This window comes from Rhodnius prolixus, unplaced genomic scaffold (genome assembly GCF_049639745.1).
Source record: "Rhodnius prolixus isolate KJV_2025 unplaced genomic scaffold, Rpr scaffold_3, whole genome shotgun sequence".
In the NCBI taxonomy this organism is placed as follows: domain Eukaryota; kingdom Metazoa; phylum Arthropoda; class Insecta; order Hemiptera; family Reduviidae; genus Rhodnius; species Rhodnius prolixus.
In genome coordinates, this window is record NW_027411603.1 from 14,239,407 (window position 1) to 14,266,580 (window position 27,174).

The following is a 27,174-nucleotide window of genomic DNA, read 5'->3' on the forward strand; positions in this document are numbered from 1 at the left end:
ATCCAAATTATTGCTTTAACATTCATTTAATTTATATTTAGAAACCTATCACAAAAAATACAAATACGAAGGTAACTACCTTAATTGAAACAGTTTTAGTCCAGGAAGAGGTTTTGGTAGCTCTAGCATCGTTTGTAACTCTTATAGAAAATGTATGGTTGGTACAATCTGCGGCTAATTGATACTTACATGGCCCTTGGAAACTGAAAAACTTACCATCAAAAGTTCGGTAATGAGGGTCGCCAAAAACTGTACAAACGCCATCACCTAAAAACAAACAAAAACTTTACTCATATTGTCTGAATTCTGTCATTTTATAAACTAATATCTGTGCCAACAGTCAACACTTACTCTCTACACATTTAGGACAGCACTGGCCTGGTTCAGTGACTAATTTATGATTTGGTGGGCAAGGTCTATTTGTCTGGGGACATAACTGAGCTGCACAATGCACCGTTCCTTGTCTGCATACGCAAGATCTGCATTGGTCTACCGCCCAAATCTCTCCGTCCTACAATAGTCGTCAATCTATAATACATAACTATATAAAAGTATACTCTCACAATGATAGGCGGAACGAATAGTATGATTCAAAAATACATGTATATTGACTAAAATCTATGGAGTTTGCTGAAAATGAGAAATTGAGTAATTAATTAGAATAAACTTGTAAATCGAGTGGCTAGTAGTAGCTGCGACCTACTAGTGTTTTTTTTTTTTTTTTTTTTTTGTAATGTAATGTAGGCATCTGCTATAAGTGTATATGAGTGATAATAAATTTAACGTTGAAATTTTCCAGTGGGTTCCTTGAACCCAAGATATTGCGTATATAAACTCCCACTGCAGTCCCTTTACGTGAAAAGTGAGGGCTTTAAGAAATAGGTCATATTACAATGATTTGTTTAATTATATAAAAACAAAAATGTTCAAATTGATTTGAACTTAAAATATTAACACTCATTAATTTTAACTAAATAATCTGAAATTCGATTAGAATTGAAAATAAAATTTACTCGCTTACTGTGTCTTAAGATGTCTGTGGGTCACTAGGATTTTCCAAAGATCTGAAAAGAGAATCTGAGGCAAAAAACTTAAAGGCTTGCAATTGAATGAATGAACGTTCGTTCCTAAGAGGTATGCTTTCTCCAAAGATTTATAATTATAGAATGTTATAAAATGATTCAGAATCAATTTTTATATTTCCTTATAATCAGAAACGTTTCTGATTTAAGGAAATAAAATAGTTAAAACTGAACGGCACTTTATAACTATATATATAACGCGCCACGGAAGCCGAATGGTTAGTGACGAGACCTGCAAAGCTAACATGTATTGTGGTACTGGGTTCGAATAGGCATAACTTTACTATAACATACGTATATTGTTGGGTGGCGAAAATTAAGTCCCTTTAATCAGCGAGAATAAGAATTAAAAAAAAAAGAAATGTCTTGAAGCCTTTTTTTATCAGTGGGGTAACTTTTCTTCGTCCATATTAACATCATTAGATAATAGGACAGTAATTCGAGATGGTTTAATGTTTATGGTAAAATTTTATTGTAAAAGAGCCCCTTAATATCAAATTAGGTATGCTGAAGCTACTTGAAATTTCGGTTTAAAGTGTAACCTGAATTCTGTCCGTGAAGAACTTTAGATCAATATTTAAACTACCAAAAAACTCAATAGATTTCAATCTTCACTCATTTAATGAAGTCATAAAGTTATGAAAAGCTCTGTATGAATCATGAAAACAAAATCTATCCTACCTTATAGGATTTGCGGCCAACAGTGCACGTTGTGGCCGGTGGTCGCAAACCCCGAACTGGACAGGATGGACAACAATCTCCGTGCTTAGTGTGCTGCAACTCTGGCGGACAGTCAAGTACAGGGCAAGAAGGTCTGGTGCACAGTGAAGTGCCGTTAGCACAACCACAATCAGTGCAACGATCCGGTCGGTAAGTATGTCCAGGGACAACCAACTCAGAGCCGAGTATACATCTTCCTTGAGGTACCAGCAACGCTCGCCACCCTGATAAACCAAATTATTAAAAATTAACATGATCCTTTATTACCTAAGGAAAAATCTTATGATTTTGAAGGTTTCACGTGAAATTTTAAATATTTAAGTTCTATTATATGGGAATACCTAATAAAAAGTTTTAGTTCTCTTAAGTAAAATAAACATCTTACAGATTTAACAATAAAATTGATAAATTGAAATTCTTAAAATTAACTATCTCACATTTACATACTATTTATGCAAAATTGTTTGTTTTAATTACTTTGGGCAAAATGTAGCCTTAACTACTTCACTTAGCACCGGGCACCTTGACTTAAATTGAAAAAATAACGAAACAAATACTGCCACTTTATTTATTTAATTTTTTTAATGATTTAAGGCGCGTCAAAATGTGTGTTTCCGGCTAAAATCTGAATCGCAATACATCCCTTAGAAGTGGTAAAAAGAAAGTAAATGATTGATTAATACACTTATTATTTCATTAGGCTTCAAAATAAATTATTTATGAAATAAATAAATAATGGTATGAAATATATATGTCAGATTTACCTTTGCAGGTAGGGCAGCACTCTCCTGGTCTCGGTGGGATAATTAATGATGGCGAACAGTTGAGGACAGGACATGCTCTCTTTGAACACGACAAACGACCTTTTAAACAGACGCACCTTAGACACGGATCCTCCATACTCCTCACGGTTCTATCTGCTGACACAACTTGTCCATTCACCCTACAATCTTAAAAATAATAATAAGGAATAGTTTCATTAAAAATAAAGTAATATCATAAAAAAGAAATAAATTCAATGAGACGTTTCATCCAACTAATTCTCTTTGATGAAACTAGTAATTTAATTCTATTAGAGAAAGATTCTATACAATTAAATGAATTGGATAGCTATTTCTCAGTAATGACGGTACCTGCCTCGATTTTAGCGAGGATTTTAAACACCGAGGTATTATGTGGAATGGAGATTCGAAACAGTACTCATTCGGGAAATTAGTTGGACGTTGTCATTCCAACACCAAAACAGACTTGTTAACATAAAGTATTTCACTTTGTAAATCACACGTGTTCTAGACAATTGTAATTGTCCAGAATAAAGAACATACAAGCAGGCAAACAATCTCACAACTATAGATTTTTCAGAAAACATATTTTCCTGGCAATTGTCTTGTAAAAAAAAACCTTCTACTTATTTTCTTTAAAATTGCTTTAAATTAATTTTGATTTTTTTTACAACACTTGTAGAAACTTCGTACTTTTATTCGAAACTTTTTCTTTTTGTGAGATTGTATTGAGGTTTCAGAGGAACTGAAAGAATTTTGCCTTCTTTCATTAAGGCTCATTGCAATGGAATTCTGTTACCGTGGGAGTTTAAGGGAACTAAAATTTTTAATATTCCGCCTTTGCATGTCACAGTTAAAGAGTTGTAAGAGAAAGTAGGGTGTGCCTGTCGCACCAGATTTTTGGATGCCGGAATTTTACTAGCTGTGTTTCCGATAAAAATACACTTTCTAAAATATCACAAAAACGCAAGACTCCCTATTACAGATTTTGATTTTGATTTTACATGTTTTCTCAATATAAAAATGATAGCTACGCCATGAGAACAAAGATTTGTTTACACTATACTGTCTGTCATTTTCTTTATATCGATAATTATTATTAAATCCTCTAATTACTATTAGTGTCTATTCCTGGTACAGTTTAATGTAAGATCAGTGTATGTCTGTAAATCAATAATGATGATTATTATTAAGTCGATGATAGAGGATCGTAATATTAGGTTCAGGAATTTCCGAACTGGATGTTGAACAAGCACTTATCGCCCTCTGAGATAGTCCCCTGAAAATTAGTAGTTCAATATATGTTTTTTAGAGTCTTCCTAAAACGTTATGTCGAATAGAAAGAATTGTGCAATTGAGTAATGTATTTTGCATATTGCTCTCTAAGAATGTAAAGTAGTCCAGCTAAACTATACAAAAAGCAATAACTAGATAAAAAAATATATCTGCCACGAATTTTCTGTCCACAAGATTGTGTTTGATGTAAGTAACTCCGTGGTAGCTAACATCTACATCTAACAATGTTAAATTGGTGAATATTTCGGTCTAAATCTGAATTAATAAATAGAAAAAGTGAATGAATTAGTCAAATGTTTTGAAGGACATTTATAGATAATTTTGTTTAATTAGCTAATTTGTAGAAAATTAAGATTACTTTTCGGCTTACTAGCTTAATTTCTGTATTTGAAGACATACGTGGACGCTTAAATCATCTTAGAAGGGTGCTTCTTTTGAGGAACATGAGAAATGATAAAAACGAGTTGTGATAAAAGATAAAAGTTAGTGGTGTGTCTAGTAGACTCTTAGTTCAGGAAAAACACGATGTTCGGCAAACTGACCTCGTGAAAAAAGTTCCTTAGCTGGAAGAAGCGTGAGAAAAAGGGAAGGTAAACAAGAGGGAAGTGTAGAGATGAAGAAGAAGAAGAAAGAGTAATTAATGAAGAGGCTACTTGAGTAGCTTTTTATCAGTAAAGACTAGTCTCACAGTGGGTTCCTCTTAAGGCATTGTAGAATGTGTGTGTGTGTGTAAGGCCTTCTGTCAGAGGGCCATTATCTAAAGAGAACCAGATAGATTGATGAAGCTCACCACACACAATGCACAACCAACAAATACAGACCTACCACTTCTTGCTTTTATACATATTTCTTTTGTTTAAACGCACTTAACACTAGATTAAGACTAAGTCTTAACAAATACCAAATCATTTTGTCCTCAATAATTATAATAACAATGATTACTAATAATTGAAAAATTATTCTAAGAGAAAAATAATAATGAACAAACGTAAAAAAACGTTCCAAAAGAATAAAAACAAATCCTAATTAAATTTATTTAATTTATTGGTTATACTTATAAACTTAGATTGCATAATTAAAACCCATCCCCAGCAAACAGAATGTCCCAGCAGGAATTTAGAAGAAAGCTGACGAGTTGATTCTGGAATAAATTTCCTGATAAATTGCTTCCGAGATATCGAAAGCAATCCCCCCAAAAAGAAAGGAATAGGATGAAGAATGTAAACCAAAGAGATCAATATTGGATTGAATAGTCTTACGATCAAGAGTTGTAATGTAATTAATACTTAGTAGATGACGTAATTGGGAAAGGCCAGATGAGAATTATTTTTATTTTATAAATTAAGACTCGGTAACATTTGAGGTCATGGCGCCCGGAGCCGTTTTCAGTACTCTGTACAGAACACTGTACATCACCGGACAATGAGCAGTAAGAGACTTCTATGAAGAAAGAATCTAACGGTAAAAGGTACTCGAATCTTGTGGGATCTCCGCGTAGAAGTCCATGTACAAACTACTGAACTAATTCCTCCTCTCATGCTTGAATGATTGATTTATTTTAAATTTAGACAAAATTGCATTTAATTGCAATTTGTGCATTCAATTAACAAATGTTAACATTGTTAAGGTTTTGTTTAACTTTCCAGATTTAAAGTGAATTTAGGAGTTGATGTATATTGCTTGCTGTATGATGTGCGTCTTATTCGATGATAAAACAGCTGTATCGTTTTTAAAAATTATTTGCAAAAGATGTTGTGTGATAAAATGCTGGGAATTCTGAGCAGAAACAATCATCCTTGAGGTTATTCTACCCATATTAGATAGAGAGGTTTGAAACCTGTGGCACCCTAAAAGATCTATATTCGAGAAATGACTTCAGAATTAGATAAAATTTAGGTACTACATGCATTTTTAGTTTAGCTAGCAGCCCTTTATGCTAAACGCTGTCCCCATACATAGGCCTTCGCAACATCAAAAAGGCTGCAATGTAGAATTTCATTACCAATTGGGTCTGCAGTTTTATTGCTTAGATTGTAAAATTGTTGCATTTGCCTGAGGTGTAGAGTTGTGTTTAATTATTATTTCGTACTAAAATAAGAAGTCCACCGTACATTTGGAACATAAGTTCTGTAAATCCGATAGTCGAGTAAGTTTGTTAGTTTTAGATTAGGTATCTATAATCAAAGCAAAATTATTTGTCGATGATCCTATTTGCATTTTAAAGGAGTATTGAGAAAGTGAGTGAAAGAGGCAGTTAGTTCACTTTGAGTTGTTAGTTCTGAAATGGGTAGTGGTGAAAAAAATGGGTAGTTTTGAAAAAAAAAAAAAAAATCACAATAGAGTTTTAAAGAGAAATAATCATTTTTGGTTTCACTTTCCATTATTTCAATCCTCGATTCGAAAGAGTAGTGAAATAATCCAGCAAAAGATGGACAAGTTCTTGAAGAATATATAATATACTTAACTAAGTAAATAAATCTGAGTAGATAAGAAAGATTAAGATGATTACCATTGCATGTAGGACAACATTGCCCTGGTGCCGGAGGTAATGGATTTGTACATGGTACATAACATCTTTCTTCGGTTTCCGTGACTACGCCTGCTTTGCAGGTGAATAAGATACAAGGTTCTCTAGGATCTCGCCATGTTGTCCCACTGTCCCGTAATATCCCTCTATGATAACATCCTTTACATTTTCTACAACATCCATCCTTTGGTTGCTCTAACAACATATGGCATCCTTCTTGACTCGGACACTGTTCCTTAGGACGGCATTCAACAAAACCATTCTGTAACATTAAAATATATATATATATTCTACAAATATGTTATTAACTAAGGAAAAATTTATATATTTTATTTTAAGATCAGGATAATGAGAGCTGCAGCACTTGCACTCCAAGTTAAGTGTACATAGGAGTTTATAAGGACAAATTCATTCTTACTCATCATCAAACAGTCATTCTTACTGAGAAGGCAGAATTATAATATAGAAAGAAAAAGAAGAAACAACTTTTTTTAGATTGATCTGATATTAAGTAATGTTTAAAAAAAAAAAAATGATTTCAAATAGTTTTAGAAATAAATTTGATGAACTAAAACTTACTATTAATAGCAAACAATTAAGAAATTTATTTTTTTAATACATACATAAAAATTCAACAAATTACAGATCCATCAATCAAAAATTTACAGAAAAACGGTTACAGAACGCCAAATCTATAAAAATATTTTTTTTTTTTTTTTTTCCTTTGTTATTGGCCTCTTGAGCAAGCAAATCAGCCATTATTTAATTTCTTCTTTAGCATCTTGAATATTTACAGAGTTATCCTGTTGTTTGTTATAAACTCAAAGAGCTCTGTGTAAATTCTGCCATCATCAGCTGCCAGAATAGTATTTAAATTGGCAGGTAACGGACATCCCGTCGCTATCACTGCCCTCCACAAACGCTCTCTTCCTTTAGTATTATTAGTACATTCCAGGATTAGATGGTTGGCGTCTGCTATTACTCCTGAAGTACAGGAACACTGGTGAGATGTTTCCACCCCAATCCTGGCTAGATGGTGCGGCGAATAATTGTGGTTGAACCTCATTCGAATGACAGTGCTAACAAACTTCCTATTGTGGTTTTTGTATTTGTAAAACCATGGTCTTTTGGGGACACTACATTGGATGGCTGTGTAAAATTGGCCTTTTCTCGCCTTTGCCAATTCGTATGTCCGCTGCCATTCTGTATAGCACTCCGCTTTTGCATAGTTTTTAATATCGGAGACCAACAGTGAGTATGGCGATGTATGTTGTAGGGAGATCGCTTCCTTGGCTTTACGATCCACGATTTCATTTCCTCTCAGACCTGTGTGACCCTTAATCCAGATTAAATGTACCGATTTGCCTTTTCTTAGAATATTATTTAATAATTCGGAAGTTTTTAAGATTAAAGCGGGAGCATTATTTCCAGAATTTTGTAGTTTTTGGAGAACACTTTTGCTGTCTGTGAGAATTAACACCAGCGATTGGTCTATTGAATCTACATACTTTAAACATTGATATACAGCACATAATTCGGCTGTGAATATGGAAGCGAGCTTATTTAATTTGAATTGTAAGGAGACGTCAGCCGAAAGGTCAATCATTGCACATCCCACACCGTCTTGATTCTTAGAACCATCTGTGAAGAGCTGATATCCGTTGGGAAAAAAGCGGTGTAATTTGTTAAGAAGCAGTGCGTTGTTGCAAGAATTTGAATGGTTTTCGTTGTATTGGAAAAAGTTTGTATGAATGTTCTTAGTATTTTCCATAGAAACCAATAGCTCAAAACTGAAAACAGGGAGCAAATCATAGCGTTTTATTTCTAAGGAGAAGTGAGATAGTTGGCTGAACTGGTTTACTAATATCGGGCTCCTCTTCTTGTGCCAGAACTTGTCGGTAAAAACTCGGGCTGATATTCTGCTTATCCTTTGAATGCTGGGTTGTCTTTTGATACAGAACCTTTCAATGATAAACCGTGAAGCTAACAACTTCCTTCTGATTGCCAAGGGTTGTTGCTTGGCCTCTGCTAGGAGCGCATTAGTCGGCGTAGAAGTCAGGGCACCCAGACTTGCTCTCAAGGCTTTGTATTGCAGTTTGTCTACGTGGTTAAGGTGAGTGGATGCCGCATCTCCATAGAGGAAGCATCCATAATCCAATCTAGATAGAATTAGTTGGTTGTATAACATTAACGATGTTGCAACATCTGCCCCATAGTTAAGGTGGTTAAGGTATCTCAAAATATTCATACTTTGTTCGCACTTTTTAACTATATAACTAATGTGCTGTCTCCAGAGTAATTTACTATCGAGGTACATTCCCAGTGTTTTCATGACCGGCTCTACTCGTAATTGGAGTGCTCCCAGTTTTACTGGTGATTGTAGAGTATACTTTCTTTTTCGAGTAAACACCGTAATACTACTCTTCGCTTCGGAGGGTGTTAGTCCCTTGTTGTAGCACCATTTACCGAAGATAGTCATAGCACGATCCATTGTGTTTATAGCTTCCTTTAATATTCTGTTACTGCAATACATTATGTCGTCCGCAAATTGAGAGATACAGACTTCCGGACCCAAATTCTCACCGACGTCTGCTGTGAATATGTTAAATAATATCGGGCTTAGTACTGCCCCTTGCGGCAAGCCCATATGAGTTTGTCGTGGACCAAATAACCTTCCACAACATCTGACTTTTATAGTGCGAGATGCAAGGAAATTACAGACATGATGTACAATTCTTGAGGGGACCCCTATAGAATCCATCCTGCGAATAAGACTGGGGATATGGACGTTGTTGTACGCATTTACTAGATCAAGGTTTGCAGCGATCTTGAACTTACCGTCTGTAAAAGCTTCATATGCGTCCATTACAAAATTGGCCAAAGCGTCCAAAGTGCTGCGTTTTTTCCTAAACCCGTTTTGGAATGCCGGAAGTTTGTCCTCCGATTCTATCCACCATTCTAGCCTGGTTTTAATTAGCCTTTCAAAAGTTTTTGCTACGCATGAGGACAGAGCTATTGGTCTGTAAGACAGATAATTTCCTGAATCTTTTCCTGGTTTTAAAATGGGTATAACTACTTGATTGCTCCATGCTTCTAGTCTTATTTGATTCATCCAAATTTCATTCAAAATTTGAAGTAATTTAGTTTTGCCTGGTTCTGCAAGGTGTGTAAGCATGGGGTAGTGAATCCTATCTTCTCCTGGAGAAGTGTTATTATTTGTTTTCAACGCTGTCAGTAGTTCTAAGTAAGAAAACGGCTTGTTTAGTTCGTGAGGCCTATCAGATATTTCGGGTAACTGAATTTTCTCAGGAACAATTTCCGGAGTCAAGGCATTGAGGAACTCTGGGATCCACTCACCACTTGTAGGTCCAACCCTGTGGAAGCCATGCCTGAGAGCCTTTACCTTCCTCCATATCTCCTTTATTGGAGAGGATCTGTTAAATGACGAGCAGTATTCAATCCATTTTTCCCTCTTTTTTATTTTATATATTCTGCGGCACTGAGCTGTAGCCTGTTTGCACTTTATGAAGTTGGCCCATGTAGGAGAGTCTTTATACATTTTATAGGCCGTAGAATAAAAATATTCTAGAAAGTAATATTAAATATTAATCTATTTCCCTCTTTTTATTTATACAATTGTTCTAACGTAGTTGTAAATAACTACAGGCTCATTTTTCACGCAAAATCTAATATTTAATACGGAAAATAAAAACTTAGTAAGTAGATGCAGCTATCTAACTGCGTATCATTTTGTCGTTTTTAACAAATAGGAAAAAAAAAATCTATGTGTGTTAAAGGTCGAATATTAAAACTTTTTAACAGCAACTGCTTTTAAATGGAAGAAACTTATCAATAATATTTTTCCAAATTCACATTTAATTTATATTAGCATGTTTTTAAATCACAACGCTACCTACTTAACAGAAACACATGTTTAATTAATATTACCATATATTTAAATTTAATTATCATTTTAAAAACTCAGAAAAAAAGTGAAGAAAGTAATGGATACTACTATATAAGCACCTGGCAGATCAATATTCTCTTTACATGAACTATGAAATTTATATATTTTTGTTAGTAATAACATATTTCGTAAATAATGTTTTTCTGACAGTTCTCTATTATTAATTTTTTACAAATCTATATAATTATATACATTTTATTAACTTTTAAAGAATAAAACTTTTAACTACACTGAAAAAAACTTCATAAAACGAAAACTTTTTAAGGTATAAAAGATGGATACATTTGCAAACTCTTAAGAACATCTAATTATTAACACCTGACATAAGGAGCACGAATTAAAATTTTCAAGGCGAAATTTATTATTCTTCAAGTTGTAAAAACCAAATGTTTTATTACTATAAAATTGTGCGGCTTGATTTCCCATTCCTTTTAGGTATTCTATCACCAATTCACAAAAGTTTCAGAAAAAGTTTGGCGACTGAATTCTAGACGCATCGTGTTGAATTCTTTGGATTCTTCTTTTGGACATAATTTTTCTTAGTGTTTCTTGAAATTTTGTTTAATGAATGTGTTTATACACAGACCTTCCACTTTGATTTAAAAAATAAACAACTTTTTTTTTTGAGTAAGTCGCTTTTAAGAGAATTTCCAACTTTTTGACTTTAGTGCGTATTGTTCTTAATAAGCTTACAATTTTTAAAGAAGAGAAGAAAATTGTATAGCAGTATTATTGATTACGGAGGGGCAAAGCTCTAGTTATATGAAGATCTTATGCTTTTCCCGTAAAGCTTCCCTTCCTGTAATTGTATATGCGTGATGGTGGCTAGAATTGGACTTGGGCTCCATAACGATCATCTGTGCAACTATGGGTCAACATCAACTAACTCTCAAGCCTTGACTGAATGAATTGGGTTGTAGGGATGGTGGGTGATGTTAGGCTGAGATTATTGCAGGCTCGCCAATATATCCCCCGCAGACAGACACATCTCACGGGTGGAAAGGAGGAGCGAAGTTTACCTTAAGCAGAACATAGGAAGGCTCGTTTAAAAATCACTTTTAGCAGGCTATGTCATTATGGTACAGCCAACCTTTTTCGTTGCCTACTTCAGTAGTAAAAAAACTTCCTTGTCTATATGCTACAACCGTTCACCTAACGTCCTTTCTCACTCTCTAGCTAGAGTTAAAGCTACATAAATAGATAGCCTTCCTAAATACTCATCAAGAAGACCGAACCTTCTCTTTTACAATTTTTCTTTCGCTGCTGCTTTATTTATTATTTCTCTAGTATATAAATCTCTAATCTGCAATGATATTTCAACTTGTATGACCGATAGCCAATAATGATGAAAGAAAGTTCATGTAGAAAGAAAAGAAACGAACTAAAGTATCATTAAAACAAAGAAGCTTCAAAATTACAAAAATAAAACTTTTCTTAAATTAGATATTAAACATACCAAAGGAATTATTATAATATTTAGAAAATACAAAACAAAAGTCGATATTGGAACAGCAGAATGTTGAATGAATCACCTTTTTCATTAACGGCCTGAATATTCATATCGTATTTCTAATTAATCTATTTTTTCCTTTTCAGGAAAATATTTTAAAAATTTATGATGCTTTTTACACTAGAGGGATTTTTTTTTCACACCGCCAAATGGCTAGTTTTAAGGATAAAATATAGACATAATTGAGAAAATACAATAATAATATCATTTAATTTTCAAAAATTGACTCCCTTTAAAATTTTTAACGTGCCTTAAATTTAAAAATAATAAATACAAAAAATTGAATGATCCCCGTTCCCAATTAAGTTACGATTCTCCTGTTCACATTTAGTTCCTATTTACGAACATTATATTCGTGTATTGCGTTACTTGTAACAAAATGCATAAAAATAATAATAGAATGATTGACGCGCGATGTGTTTGGGTAGCTTTTTATTGCAATATATTAATTGATTATTATCTTCTAAAATTTACAAGTCATCTCTTCATTTCCCCACCTTATTAGCTTTCATTGATTAGTAGGTAAGGAGATAAATCAGAGTTGGAGATTTTTTTTAAATTTATATTCTACGGTTAGTCACACATTCTTGAAGTGTACTAGACAGTCCACTTAAGTTAGTCTGTACTTGAAGTCAGGCAATATCCGGCTCTTTGTTGTACCGACTTTGAGTGCATATTTGTGGCCACCCTCTTCAAAAATGAAGGTCTAGATGTGTTGACCTGAACAACATGAAGGTAGGTGACTCCTTATTCTATTACAGGTGTTTTGTATCTACAAGAAACGGAATAGTTTTCTTAAGGAGAAAATGATGTACGGCCTTAAAAAGGTAGCAACAGAAATGTTCTAGTGGTATATAAAAACAATGCTGACTATACCGTAACAGTAAACCTCAGCACCATACATTGTATGTCACTTCCTTCTATGACTTTTCGCAGAATCTACCACGTGTTTTTTTCCCCCCGCAACAATTCGTTAATGTGAAAGGCGCAGGATTTATTCCATCGGTCAACCACTGATTAAACTAACCTTCAAATCTTGTTATCACCATTTAAGAAATTAAGTTATCAACGGAAATACGTTTTGAAATCTCCAGAATACGAGAAAATTGTTTTACCATGTTGCTTGTAATTTTGTGAGTTTTTAGTGAATACTGAAAAAAAAAAATAACCCAGAAATCTCAAAATTACTGTTGGTATTCCGTTTTGGTATTCTTGCCGCTTACGGTAGGTACTAACTAACGTTTTGTCAGAAATCATCAATTGAAATCGACTTTACTGACACGAAGTTTTCAGTTTTCGCAATTTTCTCAAATACAACTTCAACAAAGTTCGTTAAACATGGAGTGCTAATTCTTTGGATTCTAAAAAATCAATTTTAGTTCAAACAACTTTTCAGGAATTATTTAAGTTGCTTATGTTTAGTATTTAGTTAATGATGGCTAGAGAAACTATTATTTATCTTACTAGGGAGCCCTACTTCTAGTAGGGTTTAAATAAATTTAAATTAAATAAAGATATTAAAAAATTTTCAGTAGAATTCAATGTTAAAAGAAAATTTTCTCTTTCTTTAACTACTAATAAGAGTTATGCATTTAGACAAGTGAACACTGTGCGGAGGCCGGGAATGCATTGAAAATAGCTCTGGTCGTCAAGGTTTTAGATACTGACGCGCCTTATATATCTTATAAAAAACAGTACAGTGATCGCGCAGATTTTCGATTTAGATTTTATTTAGAAAATGCCCATTTTGAGATCCAGAGTCACCAAGGATAAACCGCCAAGATTGACTTACTAAATAAATTTTACAGTTTTTTGTGGTAATTTTCTCACAAAAGTTTGCTTCTAAATTCACTAAATTACTAAATAGTAATTTTTTCCAGAGAAAATGCTCTTTGAGATTTACTGGGTGAGAGACAGGTGATATTAGCTTCTCTCCAAAGGGTCATTAAGCGTAAAATGAGACTTCGTTACCTGCATAATATTCCTAGACAAATTTTTGATGTAATTGAAATTCCAAACTAAAAGAAAGAAATCGAATTAAAGAAAAGAAGAATTAAAGAAGTAAGAAGAAGATTGGTGCTTTTTGTCGCACAAATTCTAAATTCAGAGAAAGCTGTAGATTTTTCAAATTCTGTCAAAATTATACAAAGGGCCTATTGTCACAAACCAAATTCAAACTCACTTTCTCATTTCTATAATGAACGCTTTTCGTTCTGTAATCACAGTTTAAAATAAATTTGTTCCGACACTATTCTGATTGTTAGTTAAATGAAAAGGACAAATATTGCTTTCTGCAGCTTATGCCTCTTGCTGAACGTTATAAAAGTTGACGATAATAAGAAATTCAGTTTCAACATGATAAATATTTCGATTTATTTCCGATGGGGAAAAAAATTAACTTCTGAAGAACTGGATCTGCAAAGAATTAAAATGGCAATTTCATTCATAGTTAAATTAGAAACATCAAATGTGCCAGAAGCAAAATTTCGATTTAAAAGAATTGTTCAATGCAAATTTTAGAATACGAAATTAATTATGACTGCTTAAAAAGAAACAGGAAAAAGAAAGATTAAGAAAATTTGAGCCAAACAGCTGTTGTTGAGTGGGCAGGTTTATTAGAATAATCATGCGCTCAGTTTGCACTGATTAAATAGTAAGGGACTGCAGATTATAAATGGTTGGAGGAGGGAATGGTGCATGCTACCAAGTCTGTTATCTACAGCGGACACGCAGCACGCCAGTTTATCTTAGTTCAGTAAACTAAGGCAATAGAAGTGAACATAAATTAAAAGAAGAAGAAAATTTAATGTTTAAGTATGAAAAAATTAAATAAATCCAGTATATCACGGACAGTAAATTTATACACATATACTTTAGCAGTTCTGAGATTTTTGTTTTTAACTGAAAGCCCATTCTGAAAGCTTTTGTCCGCAATTTCGTCCTCGTTTAATTCGTTCCAGTTTTCAATAAGAATTGTAGAAAGCACTTTCCTGAAAACAAAAAATATTTTTTTTTGCTAAAAAGTTTGAAATAAATGTAATAATCCATTAGCAGAAAAAAAGCGCTATTAAATGCGTGTGTATTTCACACGTGTGTAAAGATACAATACATAATACATAAAAAAGTTACAATTGTATCTTTACAACAGTAAAGATACAATTTGGAAAACTGAACATCTTACTAAGAGGGAGAATAAAGTAAACTTGATGGTTCCAATGTTAATTAAAAAAAAATTTAAAACAAATCTTTAAATTAATACAATATTTGTGAAAATAAAACGGAAAAAAAGCAATTTAACATTTTCGTGAACTAATGGAGCTAACAAACACTGATATGGTTTTTAGGATTTAGCATAGACTGGGAGTAAAAGAATATATTTTTTTCTTTTTTGTTCAATCCACTGCTAATTGAAGAACAATGAATCCTAGTTTTGAACAGGTGGAGATTTGAAACATAGTAGATATAAACTAAAAATTAATTTAGTTTTGTTAATTAAAATTAGGAATTAATGTATATAAGACTGAATCAAAGTTTAAAAACTTATAGAATTCATGAAATAGCTTTATTCTATATCTGTTTCGCAGACCTCAATTCTAAAAGTACGTTACTTTTGCTCAAATAAATAGCTTCTCGTCCAGAGGGAGGCTAAACTTCAAAAGCTGTAAAAACCAATTTTTATTCTTCAACTAGAACTAACTCACGGAACCGAAGCGAATTCTAGAGTAATTTTATAATTAGAAATCTTTTAAACATAATTTCTGTAGACTATAATTTGAAAATCAAATTGAATCGACTATGTCTATTACGTAATATAGTTTAATTTAAAGGAAGTTTAGTCATTCATCGGGTTATGACTTGATGAATAGTATCCTGTAAAATTTTCATCACGTTCTAAGAATCGCTCACAACCTTGAAACAGAGGATAAGTATATAAACTAGTGTCACCCTAATTTAACAATAAACCAGAATGGACATCTTGATTTCTAAAAGTGATTCATGAATAAATAAAATGTATAATTTTGTTTTCAGCTTACCGTTGAAAACAAAAGAAGAAGCAACTTGCACTAACTCGACTTTCTCTTATTCAATCCTGAAAGTTGTAACTTATGAATTTTCTTAAAAATTCTAGTTTTCACATTCAAAATTATTAGAATTTCTTCATCTTCTAAACCGATGTTCGAGAAGAATCTATTTTTTGATTCAACTAAGTTCTAATTTTCTTCTGCATTTAATTTTTACTATTAAATACAATTTTTTTTTTAGAAGAAGTTTCGCAAGAAAATGTTGATAATGTTCTGTCCAACACATATTCACAACAATCACACTTTGAAATGTATAATTTGTCTATGGATTCACAAATATAATTTAACAAAGGTCAGCCATATAAGTTTATCTGAGTTAGCATGAAACACGTACATAAGTGTGTAAGTAAGAATATAATCTGTCATTTACAATGAAGGCCATATCTGTAAGTTCTGCTTACATTAAAACTTCTTTATATTTTATTAATAATAAATGTTTTTATGTGTCTGTGAAATTAATTCTACACCAAAACTCGTAAGATTCATTTCAAAACAAAGTATCCCAATAATCAAAGATTACAGGCGCCACAGTAGCCGAGCGATTAGAGGCGAGACCTGGAAAGCTAGTATGTATTGTGGTACTGAGTTCGATTCCCGATCTTAGGCCTTGGATTTTATTTAATGGTTAATACAAAAAAATTTACAGTAAAGTATGTTTGCTAGTCGCCTCCGTCCACGACACCTAATTGGTAGTTAAGCCCCGCCTGAAAAAATAATCAAAGATTATGTGCAAGATACATGAATTATGGTTCTTCAGTGGTAATTTAAAAAACAATGTAGTTATGAGTTGTAATCAGACATGTATTTGTAAATATATTCATAAGAGTGTAAGTATTAATTCAATCAAGCTTGATAATTAAATTTCTGTGATATCTGAAATAGTCTCTGGCGCTGCATTTCAGAGACACCTGAAGGAGTTTCCTCTTGCGCAGCCTTTATGAAGTTTTTGCCTGAAAAAGTCTTCTACACCTAATGGGCATCCCTATTGTATTGTGATGTAATAGGGTTAATAATACATTCGTGCTAATTAGCGATTAACAGCTTAAACATTGCATTAAATTGGATTGCATTAAATATAAAGTCAAACAATTTATTAGTACAAGATCAATGAGAGAAATGCTAATAAAAAAGTTTTGTATCAGAGACTAATTTTTACAAGAGAGCGATATCTTTTTTTCAGCTTGATAAGAATTTTTTTTTTGTTAACTACAGGTTGCTAGGTACCCCGCGAATAGATCAAATAAATAATTTAAAATTAACAAATACCAAATTAAAATGGATAAATAACAGATGCAAAGATGACTGATTTTAATGGCAATAAATAAAAAAAGTAAAAGAAATCTGGTGTGAAAACTCAAGCGACTTTCGTTTACCACAATTTGGCATAACCAAATTTTCTTAGATTTTACCACTTTGAACTGTAAATATAGAATCAAATATTATAGACATTTCAGAGAGGCTGTTAAAAGAAGTTTGTTACCTCAGCTCTCCCAAAACTTCACTAATCAATGTTCTCTGAAAAAGTTTCAAGCCTAATAGAGACTTATCTAACGCTAAGTTCAAATTAATTCCTTTTGTGACTTGCCTAGAACATTTCAGAAAACTCGAGAAAGTAGTAGTCACAATATTTGCAAAATCGAAGTACTGCTCGAAGGAAACACTTGCTCTTATTAAGATTAAAAAAAAAAGTTTTTAGAATATATGTTTACATTTTTAAACATTTTTGCCATTCGCTGGAAAAGTACTGAAAATGAATTCACTATCAATTGAAAAGTAAGAGACCGCAATCTTTTCTTATACACCTGAAACCCACGAATTACTCTGTTTATTGCAGCTGTATTTAATCTATTTTAATTTAAGAATTTCTCTACAGATATATATATATATATATTAATAAATCAAGAAAGAAAAAGGTTTAAATGCTCAAATACGAAATAGTAAACGTAAACTTTAATTTCTGAAAATGCTATTCAAACTGACATGACAGTTTAATAACATGGAATTTGATATTCACGATGTCAAGAATTTACTTCAGCAAATTGAACAAATCATCTCAACCTTAACTGAGCAGGATGCAATTTAAAAAGTAATTGACTAGCTCTTACGGAAAAAAAAATCCATGAAATTCGTCAAAACTTTCACGTTAAATTTATTGAAATAATCATCTGAAAATTGACCCTATTTTGAAATGTATCTTAACAATTAATTTATTTTAGATAAGGGCCCGTGGAATTTTCGTAAGGTATAAAAAAAAGAGAAGATTTTTCTATTAGCTGTTTGAGAATTTTGCTCATTAAATGGGCTTTTAAATTCTCCTTCGCAATAATTTTATAACATATTTTAGAAATTATTAAAATAATATGACTAAATAAAACAAATTTAGAATTATCAGGAAGATGATTTACTTTGTGTAACAATATTATCATTCGCGTGTGAAATATTAATTTATTATATCAACTTCTTATTAATTCTCTATTCAGGGTCTAAAGTATTTATTTAAATTCCTTCCAATTTAAGGGAGCGGCCCAGTTTTTGTGTATTATACATATTGTAAAATAGTGTATAATATAAATATATGTTATAATCTAATATTCATAAATTATATAGCTAGAACATAAATATTTAAAAGCATATAATTCAAGGTTAAAATTTTATGAACGAAGAGGTGGTAAATTCCGTTAATGACGAAAATAGTATATTTATAAATAATTTAAAACTATTCCCTGAAAAGAAATAGTCTGCGTTATCACTTTTGATAAGACTGTAAATAAAGTAACAGTCAGTTAGGAGTTCTTAAGAATTAATAAACTAGCCGTAGATCCCAGTTCACTAAAATTGTTAATATTTTAAAAAATGAACAATGTAAATTCATGCTTATTAGTAGATGTAAACAATTTATATTGTACTACAAAGAGCTAATAAGCCAAAATGTGCCCTAGAAACGACTGCCTCAGATTCTTATAATATCAAAAGTTTCACAAAATATTTTTTTGTTTCTCACCATTCAAGTGAATGTATTTTCCATTTTTATTAATACTATAATCAGCGGGGAATAAAGTATCTTTTACTATAAGCAACATTAGCACAATGGTGAACTAAGTAAGGGGGAAGTTACCCAATGGTGACACTCTCAATCACTAGTCATTCTTCAACTGAGAGGACGTCACGAGACCATTATCTCTTTGGCAAAGTTATCAAGTAGAGTTGGACCAGATGTTGAGATGAGGGTTTTTTGATTGTTTGCAGGTTGAAATAGAATTACCTAAAATGGGTTTTGCCAACGTAGTAAATAAAAAGATATATTTAAGGTGAGTACGAAAGGATTAGCTCTGTAGTTCACTAGGTTCCAACTCGGAGATCCCGGGTTCGAATCCAGCTGCTAGCCTAAGACTTTCTCTTCCTGGGAGCTCCATACAGCTCATTGAAAAAATTGCAAGAAATAACAAAACATTCAAAACAATTACATTTCCGGAACCTGGATTTGAAATTGTATACATATTTCCTAGGTGAAAATTGTGTCGATTATGATAAACTATCATAGGAAAAATAAGAATACAAGAATTTTGTGAAAATTTGCAACCAAAATTAATATCGTTGAAAGGAATTTTTATTTTTGTCACTAGTAAAACCTTGAAAGAGGCAAATAAGCCAGTAAGAGTGGATTCTAAGCGTAATAAAGATGTGTTATTATTTATTATTTAGAAAGAATTACGAACACTGTCACCCTACACAGCAGTATGTTAAGAAGTATTTTACAATAGTTAAGAGTTATCTTCGTTAACTAAACAATTTCTTTTTGCCGTATTATTTCTCGAGACAACAGAACTTTTCTTACAACAAGAGGGGAAAGCCTGACTCTGACGACACTCACAAATGATATCGTTGGTGGAGTTGCCAAGTAGGGACGTTTCCTTTCATTTCTTTTCTGTTTTTTAAAGGGTAAAACACATAGCATAAATAATTCAAGAGTGTAGGAGGATTTTATAAGAATGACTGTGTTACTATTGGTCTCTGCGTACGTTTATTTTTTGTTTATTTTACTTGTACAGTAGTGAGAGGAACCCCTCTTGGTGGGGGGTGGTGATGGATTGAGAGGGTTCAGTGGAGGTTCGCCATCTGACAGATGAGAAGTGGTCCTTGGAAGCTATGCGTAACTGTAGAGATGTGTCAGCTATCAGACCAACACTGACGCCATCAACAAGGACGAAACCAGATTAACAGCGAGGCTCCACTTCTTTATGATTAGTGGTACTTTCGAAAACCAAACATTAAACCTGACCACATTACCAAACATTATATTACTTTTTCTAATTAATCAATATTTCAGTCTTTTAACATGCTCTCTTCATTTTACTCTCCTTACAATGAATATTATAAAAACCTTCAAAATAAGAAATTAATAAATATAAATCAATAAATAAGAAATGTTTTTTTCCATTTAGCAAACCTATGGATTCAATTTGAGTAAAGCAATTTTTATTAACCATTTTATTCAGAATTCAGTAATAATTTGATACTTGTTTTCAAACTCATTTCTGTTGTACATTGAGCATATGGCTTTTCTTTATATGGCTTCCAATTTAAATTTAATTACTAATTAATTAAATTTCATTTAGCTTTACATAAAGACAATAGATTAATGAACCTAGTAAGATTGTTGACTATGGCTTAGGTCTTCTATTCATTAGATAAGTGTTGGCGTTACACGCAAAAGTGAGATATTTACTATGCATTTTTTGAGAAACCTTTTCTATAATTAACTTTGATTGATTGTCGACTGATTATCATCTACATATATTGCATTTTCCCTAGTGTATCTGTGGTTTTACTGGATGCCGAGCTAAATGATGCATCCTCAATGCTAGAGAGCTTTGACAAACCATTCCCTTAAATACTTCTAGCATACTTCCAGAGCAATGAGTGTATGCTTCTTGAGATCCAACAGTCTTCAGCAATAATAATAATAAGCTTATAAACATTCAATCTCTTCAGCTATTCATGAGTTAATCTCACATTAAAGCGACAAAGAGCTTATCTTAAAAAATAAGAAAGGCTGAACCAAGTGTTTTAAGAAAGGCTCGGATTTGTTTAGAGAGTCATGAGTTATAGATTCCTAAGAGAGCTCCTCGAGTTGCCACAGTTCTACAGGCCTTCTTATAACGAGGACATCACGGGCGGGATTGGCCAGGGTCTCATTTTATCTCCTTAATATTTAAACACATACAACAACCATATTTTGCTGTTTTTTCTTTTTCACTTCACTACTTTATTAATAAAATGAATAAACAAAAAAAAATTATTAAACGTTAATATTCATGATTGGACCTTTTTTATGCCAAGTCCAGGTAATTGCGATGACTGCAATAGTTATAATGTTATGCTTAGAAATAATTTTTCATACCGGGAAACCAGATTACTAGAACTTATTAATTATAACTAGATAAACGTTATCCTTTAACAATTTTTTCCAGTAATAAAATAAAATCAAAATCTATTCCGAACAAACAAACTGGTCTATTAAAAAGATTTCACAACTAAATTAACCTTGGACATATTTATTTGTAATTACAGATAATTATTATAGTTGCCAAATCAATTTTATGTGTACACACACGCATATATATATACATTTATATATATGCATAATGGGTTAAACATCGCTAGATTACAGGTGTTAACATAAAATAGGTATAGGTATAAAATAGGTAAAAAATAATAAAAACCTTATCTAGTCTCAAAATAAAAATCTTCAGCAAGCTATGCGATAAAATTCACGTTAAAACACACCCGAAAACAGTTGATTCCACTCAGCCAGTTTACTAGAAATTTAATTTTTTTCTTGCTACTTGGAAGCAATTCCATCGTGTTTCTAAATTGAATTAGCATCAGAATTACATGTTTTGAGAGCACCTGAATAAGAAACAATTCCTCGTGGTTTTCACGAAAGTGCCACTATAAACTTAAATATAAAATGCCACATCGGAACAATTTTGGTATGGTTCTCTCTATTGTAAAATATTAACGGACCCAAACAGTAAACCATTCCTCACGTGACTGAAATCGGAACTGAAAATAGGATTTTATAGAATAGTTTTCAGTATCGTTCCCAGAATAATTGTTATTATGTATGGATAAGGTGTTAAAATTGCATCAAAGTTTTGGGTTCAGTGGGTAGAACTTGGTGTTGACAAAGAAGCTAGTTCTGATTGATCACTTTATGCCAACTTTCAACTATGATTGTAACAATTGCTCAAATAGAATTTGAATTTGAATTAATTCACACCAGATTCTTTTAATCTATGCCCGTCATCATTCAGCCAATCTTTACTTAATGGCTGCATTTCTATTAGTTAGCGTTTATGTTTGATTCGAAATGATATCAATAATACGTGCTCCAGTCACGGACTGCGACCATCTTTTGATGTAACTATCAAAATCCTGCGAAGATAGGAGATTGACTTATTTAAAATAATTGATTCATTTAAGTAATAAAACTCACATAAAATGGAGTTAATTACATAATTACTGCTTGCTGATGATATGATTGATAGAAATCTATAGATACTGTGGACAGTATAAGGGGAGAGGTCTTATTGTTACGGTACTGGTGAGCAGCACTACTTGCCGGCGAGCTGCTGTAGGGGCTATAACGGTAGTAGGCCGCGCCTGCCAAGCCGACCCTACATCCAATATACAATTTGGATTACCCAGACGGAGAGCAGTTCCAGCGTGCTGTTACTTCTCTCTACAACTTTCACAACTGTCTCCAGTTAATAAGCACCTCACTCTCCGCGTACACCTGTCTCTACACACTCTCCCTCTATCAGTTCTTCTAACCGCCAACCGAGATCTTTCAAACTTTAAACAATGAAAACATTTCTTATTGGTAATCTATAATGACCAAACAGAAATAGTAAACGTTTACTGGCATTCAAAGTATTTTAAAGATAAAATTGAAATTATATGCCTCTTTTTTTCTAAATAGATTCTTTAAATGTCTGTTACCGCCTCCATTTTTTTTTTTTTATGGAGTTTATCAAATTAAAAATCGTTCTAATTTACACGGATTAAGAAAATTTAGTTTGTAAATATGTCAAGCCACAAAAGATTGGAATTAGTAGCCTATCAAGGTTTGTGAGATCCTATAAACGTGGAATGGAACAGAAATCTTATAATTGCTCAAGAAATAGAATTAATTACCATACTTTAATTCACAGTTTCCTTTAAGCCTAATTCATAGTTTTAGATAAATAGGTAGGTGGTTAGTTAGAACGGTAGATTGAGAGATGATAGGTAGCTACTAGCAGGATAAATTAGATTGAGTAGATATATTAGATACATAGATAGATTAGATAGATAGAACTCGAAAGTTTAGAAAAACATTTAATTCTAAGTAATAAATTGTAGACGAAGGTAACCCAGAAGTGGCAATTTAAAAGGAAGCGCACACCTCCACATATATCTTCCGAAAATTAAATTTTTCACTGTTAAAAGTTTTTAAGTAAAGTTCCAATGTGTGTATTTGATAAGCTTATGTTGAAGAGTACATCTCGTTAGTTTTTGATTAAATCGCGGAAAACTAAAAAACCTGCTGGAAATTTTGTACATCCAGAAATGCAATTTTTCTTTAAATCCTAATTTTTTGGTAATCAATTAATATTATTGAAATGACAGATCCTTCAGTACACTAAAAAGCACTTCAGAGCGAGCGTAGACATAATAATGTATGTGATTTCAATAAGGAAGCAGACGAATGATAAGTAAACAAATAAAAAGAGAAATGTAAATTCTAAGAAGTATTCCAAGGGATTGTACATAACATTTTAAACCGCCTCAAGGACATCAAAGTATACTTCGAGGCACTTAAAAGATTGTCAACAGATCTCGCAGCCCACTTAAAATACAATTAAGTATTCAATGAAGAACATTAATTTCTAATTTCTCTTACTTCTGAGAATATTGCGCCTATAATGAAAGCGAAAGGCAGATTAATACGTCAAGGCACTCGGCCTCGTCCAGTGTTCCTTTTGTGTGCACCAGCAGAGACTAGTGGACTATTTCCTGTAAGCGTATTTCCAATTTTCCACTATTTTCACATGAATACACATTAAAGGGCTATCTACGTTATAAAGATCTCATATAAATACTGATTACTTTTGCTTGAAACTTTTTTTCAGAGAAAATTAATAGTAGATTTCCAGGGTTTGCGGCTACATACTGTTGATCAAAATTTACTGTTTTGTTTTTTCCTTTTACTTTATTTGCATTTTGCCACTAATAGTATTACTTATATGCAAACAAATATCAAATTTGTGGAAAAACTGCCCGTTGGTAGCATTCCAAATAAAAATATAACGGTTTAGACTATTTTTGGTCACTTAATCACTGTCCTAAGCGGGCAGGAGGATAGCTGGACCATAAGAGGATTCAAGGCAGAAGGTAAGGTTTTATTGAACTAGCGGTAATGGGGGCGGCTCTCAGCAAATATTTGGCTAACATTCAGAAATATAATTTGTCATTCACAATAATGAGAAAAAGTGTGACTGATTTACAGTCGGCTTTCATTTAATCACTCCAATACTAAAAAATTAAATCATTTTCAAAATAATCCTTCTAGTTAATACTTGGGTTATTTATCAAGTTACTTTACTCACCGCAGTATTCAAATATTCGAATGTGTAAAATTATTATATAAATTAGCAAATATGCAATAAACTTTTAGCTAGCCTGAAGAAATAAGCAATTATTTTACTTTAATCACCGCAATATGTAAGTAAAGCTGAAATTTCTTTTTTATATAAATACAAATATTTAAAACAGTGTAAATTTAGCTTTAGGCAAGCATCAACGAATGTAGGCTAATGATGGAACTTAATCACACGACCGGTTTATTTTAAAATACATTTTATGTTTTATCTCGCAATATTGTATTAGTGTATTTATTACTTTTAAAAATGTAATTTGTAGCACAGATTTCTTTGAACTAGAGTTGCCAGGTTACATAATTGAGTGATTAAATATACAGTCTTTAATCCTTCGAGTGTGGTTTTAAATCAAACACTAGTCTCTAGACAAGGGCTAAAGTGGTTGGAATTGTTTAATAACATGGTTTAATCAAACATTTTAAACAGTTTAAAATGAGATTTAAAATTCTAACGAACTGTAGATGAGAATTGCGATATTCTGAGAAGCAATAAAATATACTTGACTGAAACTAATTAGTTTCACAATACTCAAAATTATGAGCCGCGGTAACCGAGCGGTAGAGGCGAGGCCGGCAAACTAAGAAGAGTTGTGGTAGCGGGTTCGATTCCTGGTCTAGGCCTTGGATTTAATTATATTGTCTATGAGAAATTAATGGTATCACGACATGTAATTTGATATTTGGACGTAAAACCCACAAGAAGAAATAGGCATTACAAAATAAATTTAGTTTTGCGTACCTAAATAAACTCACTCTTGACCAATAAGTCCTTCAAATCGAGAATAACAAAGGCCTCTGAATGATTCTCAAAAGAGGAACCAGAAAATCTGCTACTTTCCTCATTCGCGAATTTTTCCATTCTTGACATGGTACTAACTTGGACAGGGAGCTGGAACTGTTAGGAATAAATGATACTTAAGTTCGAGTTACACTGTGAGTCTGCGACATTGGGAGTGTCGCTTATTAAGTCTGACGCCTTGAGCATTAAATGTACTATCTTCTTATGGCAGACATAACAATTACGTGTAACGTTGGTGAATTGCGTTGCGCAGGTAAAGTCGTAGAATAGATCGACAAGTCAAACTAATTATATTGGTAATACGTCGGAAGATCAAGGAAAGATAGGATAACAACATTGAAAGAAAGTCGATGGCAGAAGCTTAATTACAGGAAAAACTGGAAACTTACCGAGTTGGATTGAGACTACTGGAAAAATATTCTTGAGATGGCCAAAAGCGAATAATTTTAGAGTTATTTACAAATATCTGATATCGATTTTTTTATAGATCGTATTGTACTAGATCACCTCTAACATTATCCTTACTTAGAAAAAAAAAAAAAAAAAAAATTCTGGATCTTACATAACAGGAAAGCCGAACGACTGTATTCTAGTAAGAAAAAACTGTTTCAGTAATTTTAATCAATAAAGGATAACTTTTGATTCAAATAGCAAAAACAATGACAAAATGCAATTAAAAAAAATTGATTAGAACCGTTTATTTTCAGTGATTAAGAAATTGTTGGCACTGAACTTAGCCCATTACAATCATAAAAATTAAGTTCTAAATGAATCATCATTTTGCAGACTAATTAAAGCAATATTATATCATAAAAGGCCTCTAAAATTTCTTTAGTTAATAACTAATGCATTTCTAGCGTTTTTATTTTTTGAAAGATTAAATTACATTATTTCAGTTGGTTCCAAAAAATCAAGGTTGTCTAGAACATTTTCTTTTGGCCAATAACACACATACACAACAAATAAACGAAGGAAAGAAATGCTTACTAAATTAAAAAAGGAGATTTGAATTTAGCTAATAGAAACTCATAAAAGTGAATTCTGGACTTGTTCTTTTACGGTCCACTAGAGCTACACAAAATGAGAATAGCTTTATCAGCAACGGTGTGTCATTTAAGTAGATTGTTTTCAATTGTGCCAGACTAAAACTCTGCCAGACTAGTTTTACAATCATACTGCAAATTAAGGAGCAATAGCTGATTCAGCAGAAAATATCTGCCCATGCATAATTTCAGAGGGGGAGCAATCACGTGAAAGTCTATTTATTCGTGCGTTAATACGATAACTTTAAGAAAGTGGTAGCAGTTCTTGACCAGTTGATAGTAGGTACATTGTTCTAGGATTCATGAGTTTTGGTCAGTAGAAAGGCATAAAGGATGATCCTTTTTACAGTTTGAAATCAAGACAATAACATTTGAATTATTTCTTCTGATTTATCATTAAATACACATTAAAAAAAATATATTAACCACACTTCGTGAATCACAGGGAAAACTTATAAGGAGAGAACAATAAACCAAAAGTAATATTTCACCTCATACTTAAAAGGACTATGCTTCTGCGATTTCTCTTTTTCTTTTTAAACTTAAGGCGCGTCAACATCTGAGATTATTAACGGCTGTAGCTTTTTTTTAAGGCACCGCCGGCCTCCGAACAATGTTCTCTCGTTACAGACAATACTAACGCTATCAATCACACTGAGCAA

The 27,174-nt window shown here is 32.5% G+C and overlaps 1 protein-coding gene across 3 annotated transcripts in view; it reads right to left on the bottom strand.

Annotated features, from left to right (window-relative positions):
* Positions 1-27,174, bottom strand: part of cv-2 (crosveinless 2-secreting protein) — a 128,082-nt gene that overhangs the window by 2,555 nt on the left and 98,353 nt on the right. For all 3 annotated transcript variants that reach the window (XM_074127065.1, XM_074127064.1, XM_074127063.1), the window contains 5 exons: positions 6,390-6,669; positions 2,567-2,752; positions 1,764-2,026; positions 352-511; positions 80-267 (listed from right to left, as the gene is read on the bottom strand). In XM_074127065.1, the coding sequence (XP_073983166.1) occupies positions 80-267; positions 352-511; positions 1,764-2,026; positions 2,567-2,752; positions 6,390-6,612 (1,020 nt within the window). In that variant the 5' untranslated portion in view covers positions 6,613-6,669. The remainder of the gene's footprint in view (positions 1-79; positions 268-351; positions 512-1,763; positions 2,027-2,566; positions 2,753-6,389; positions 6,670-27,174) is intronic.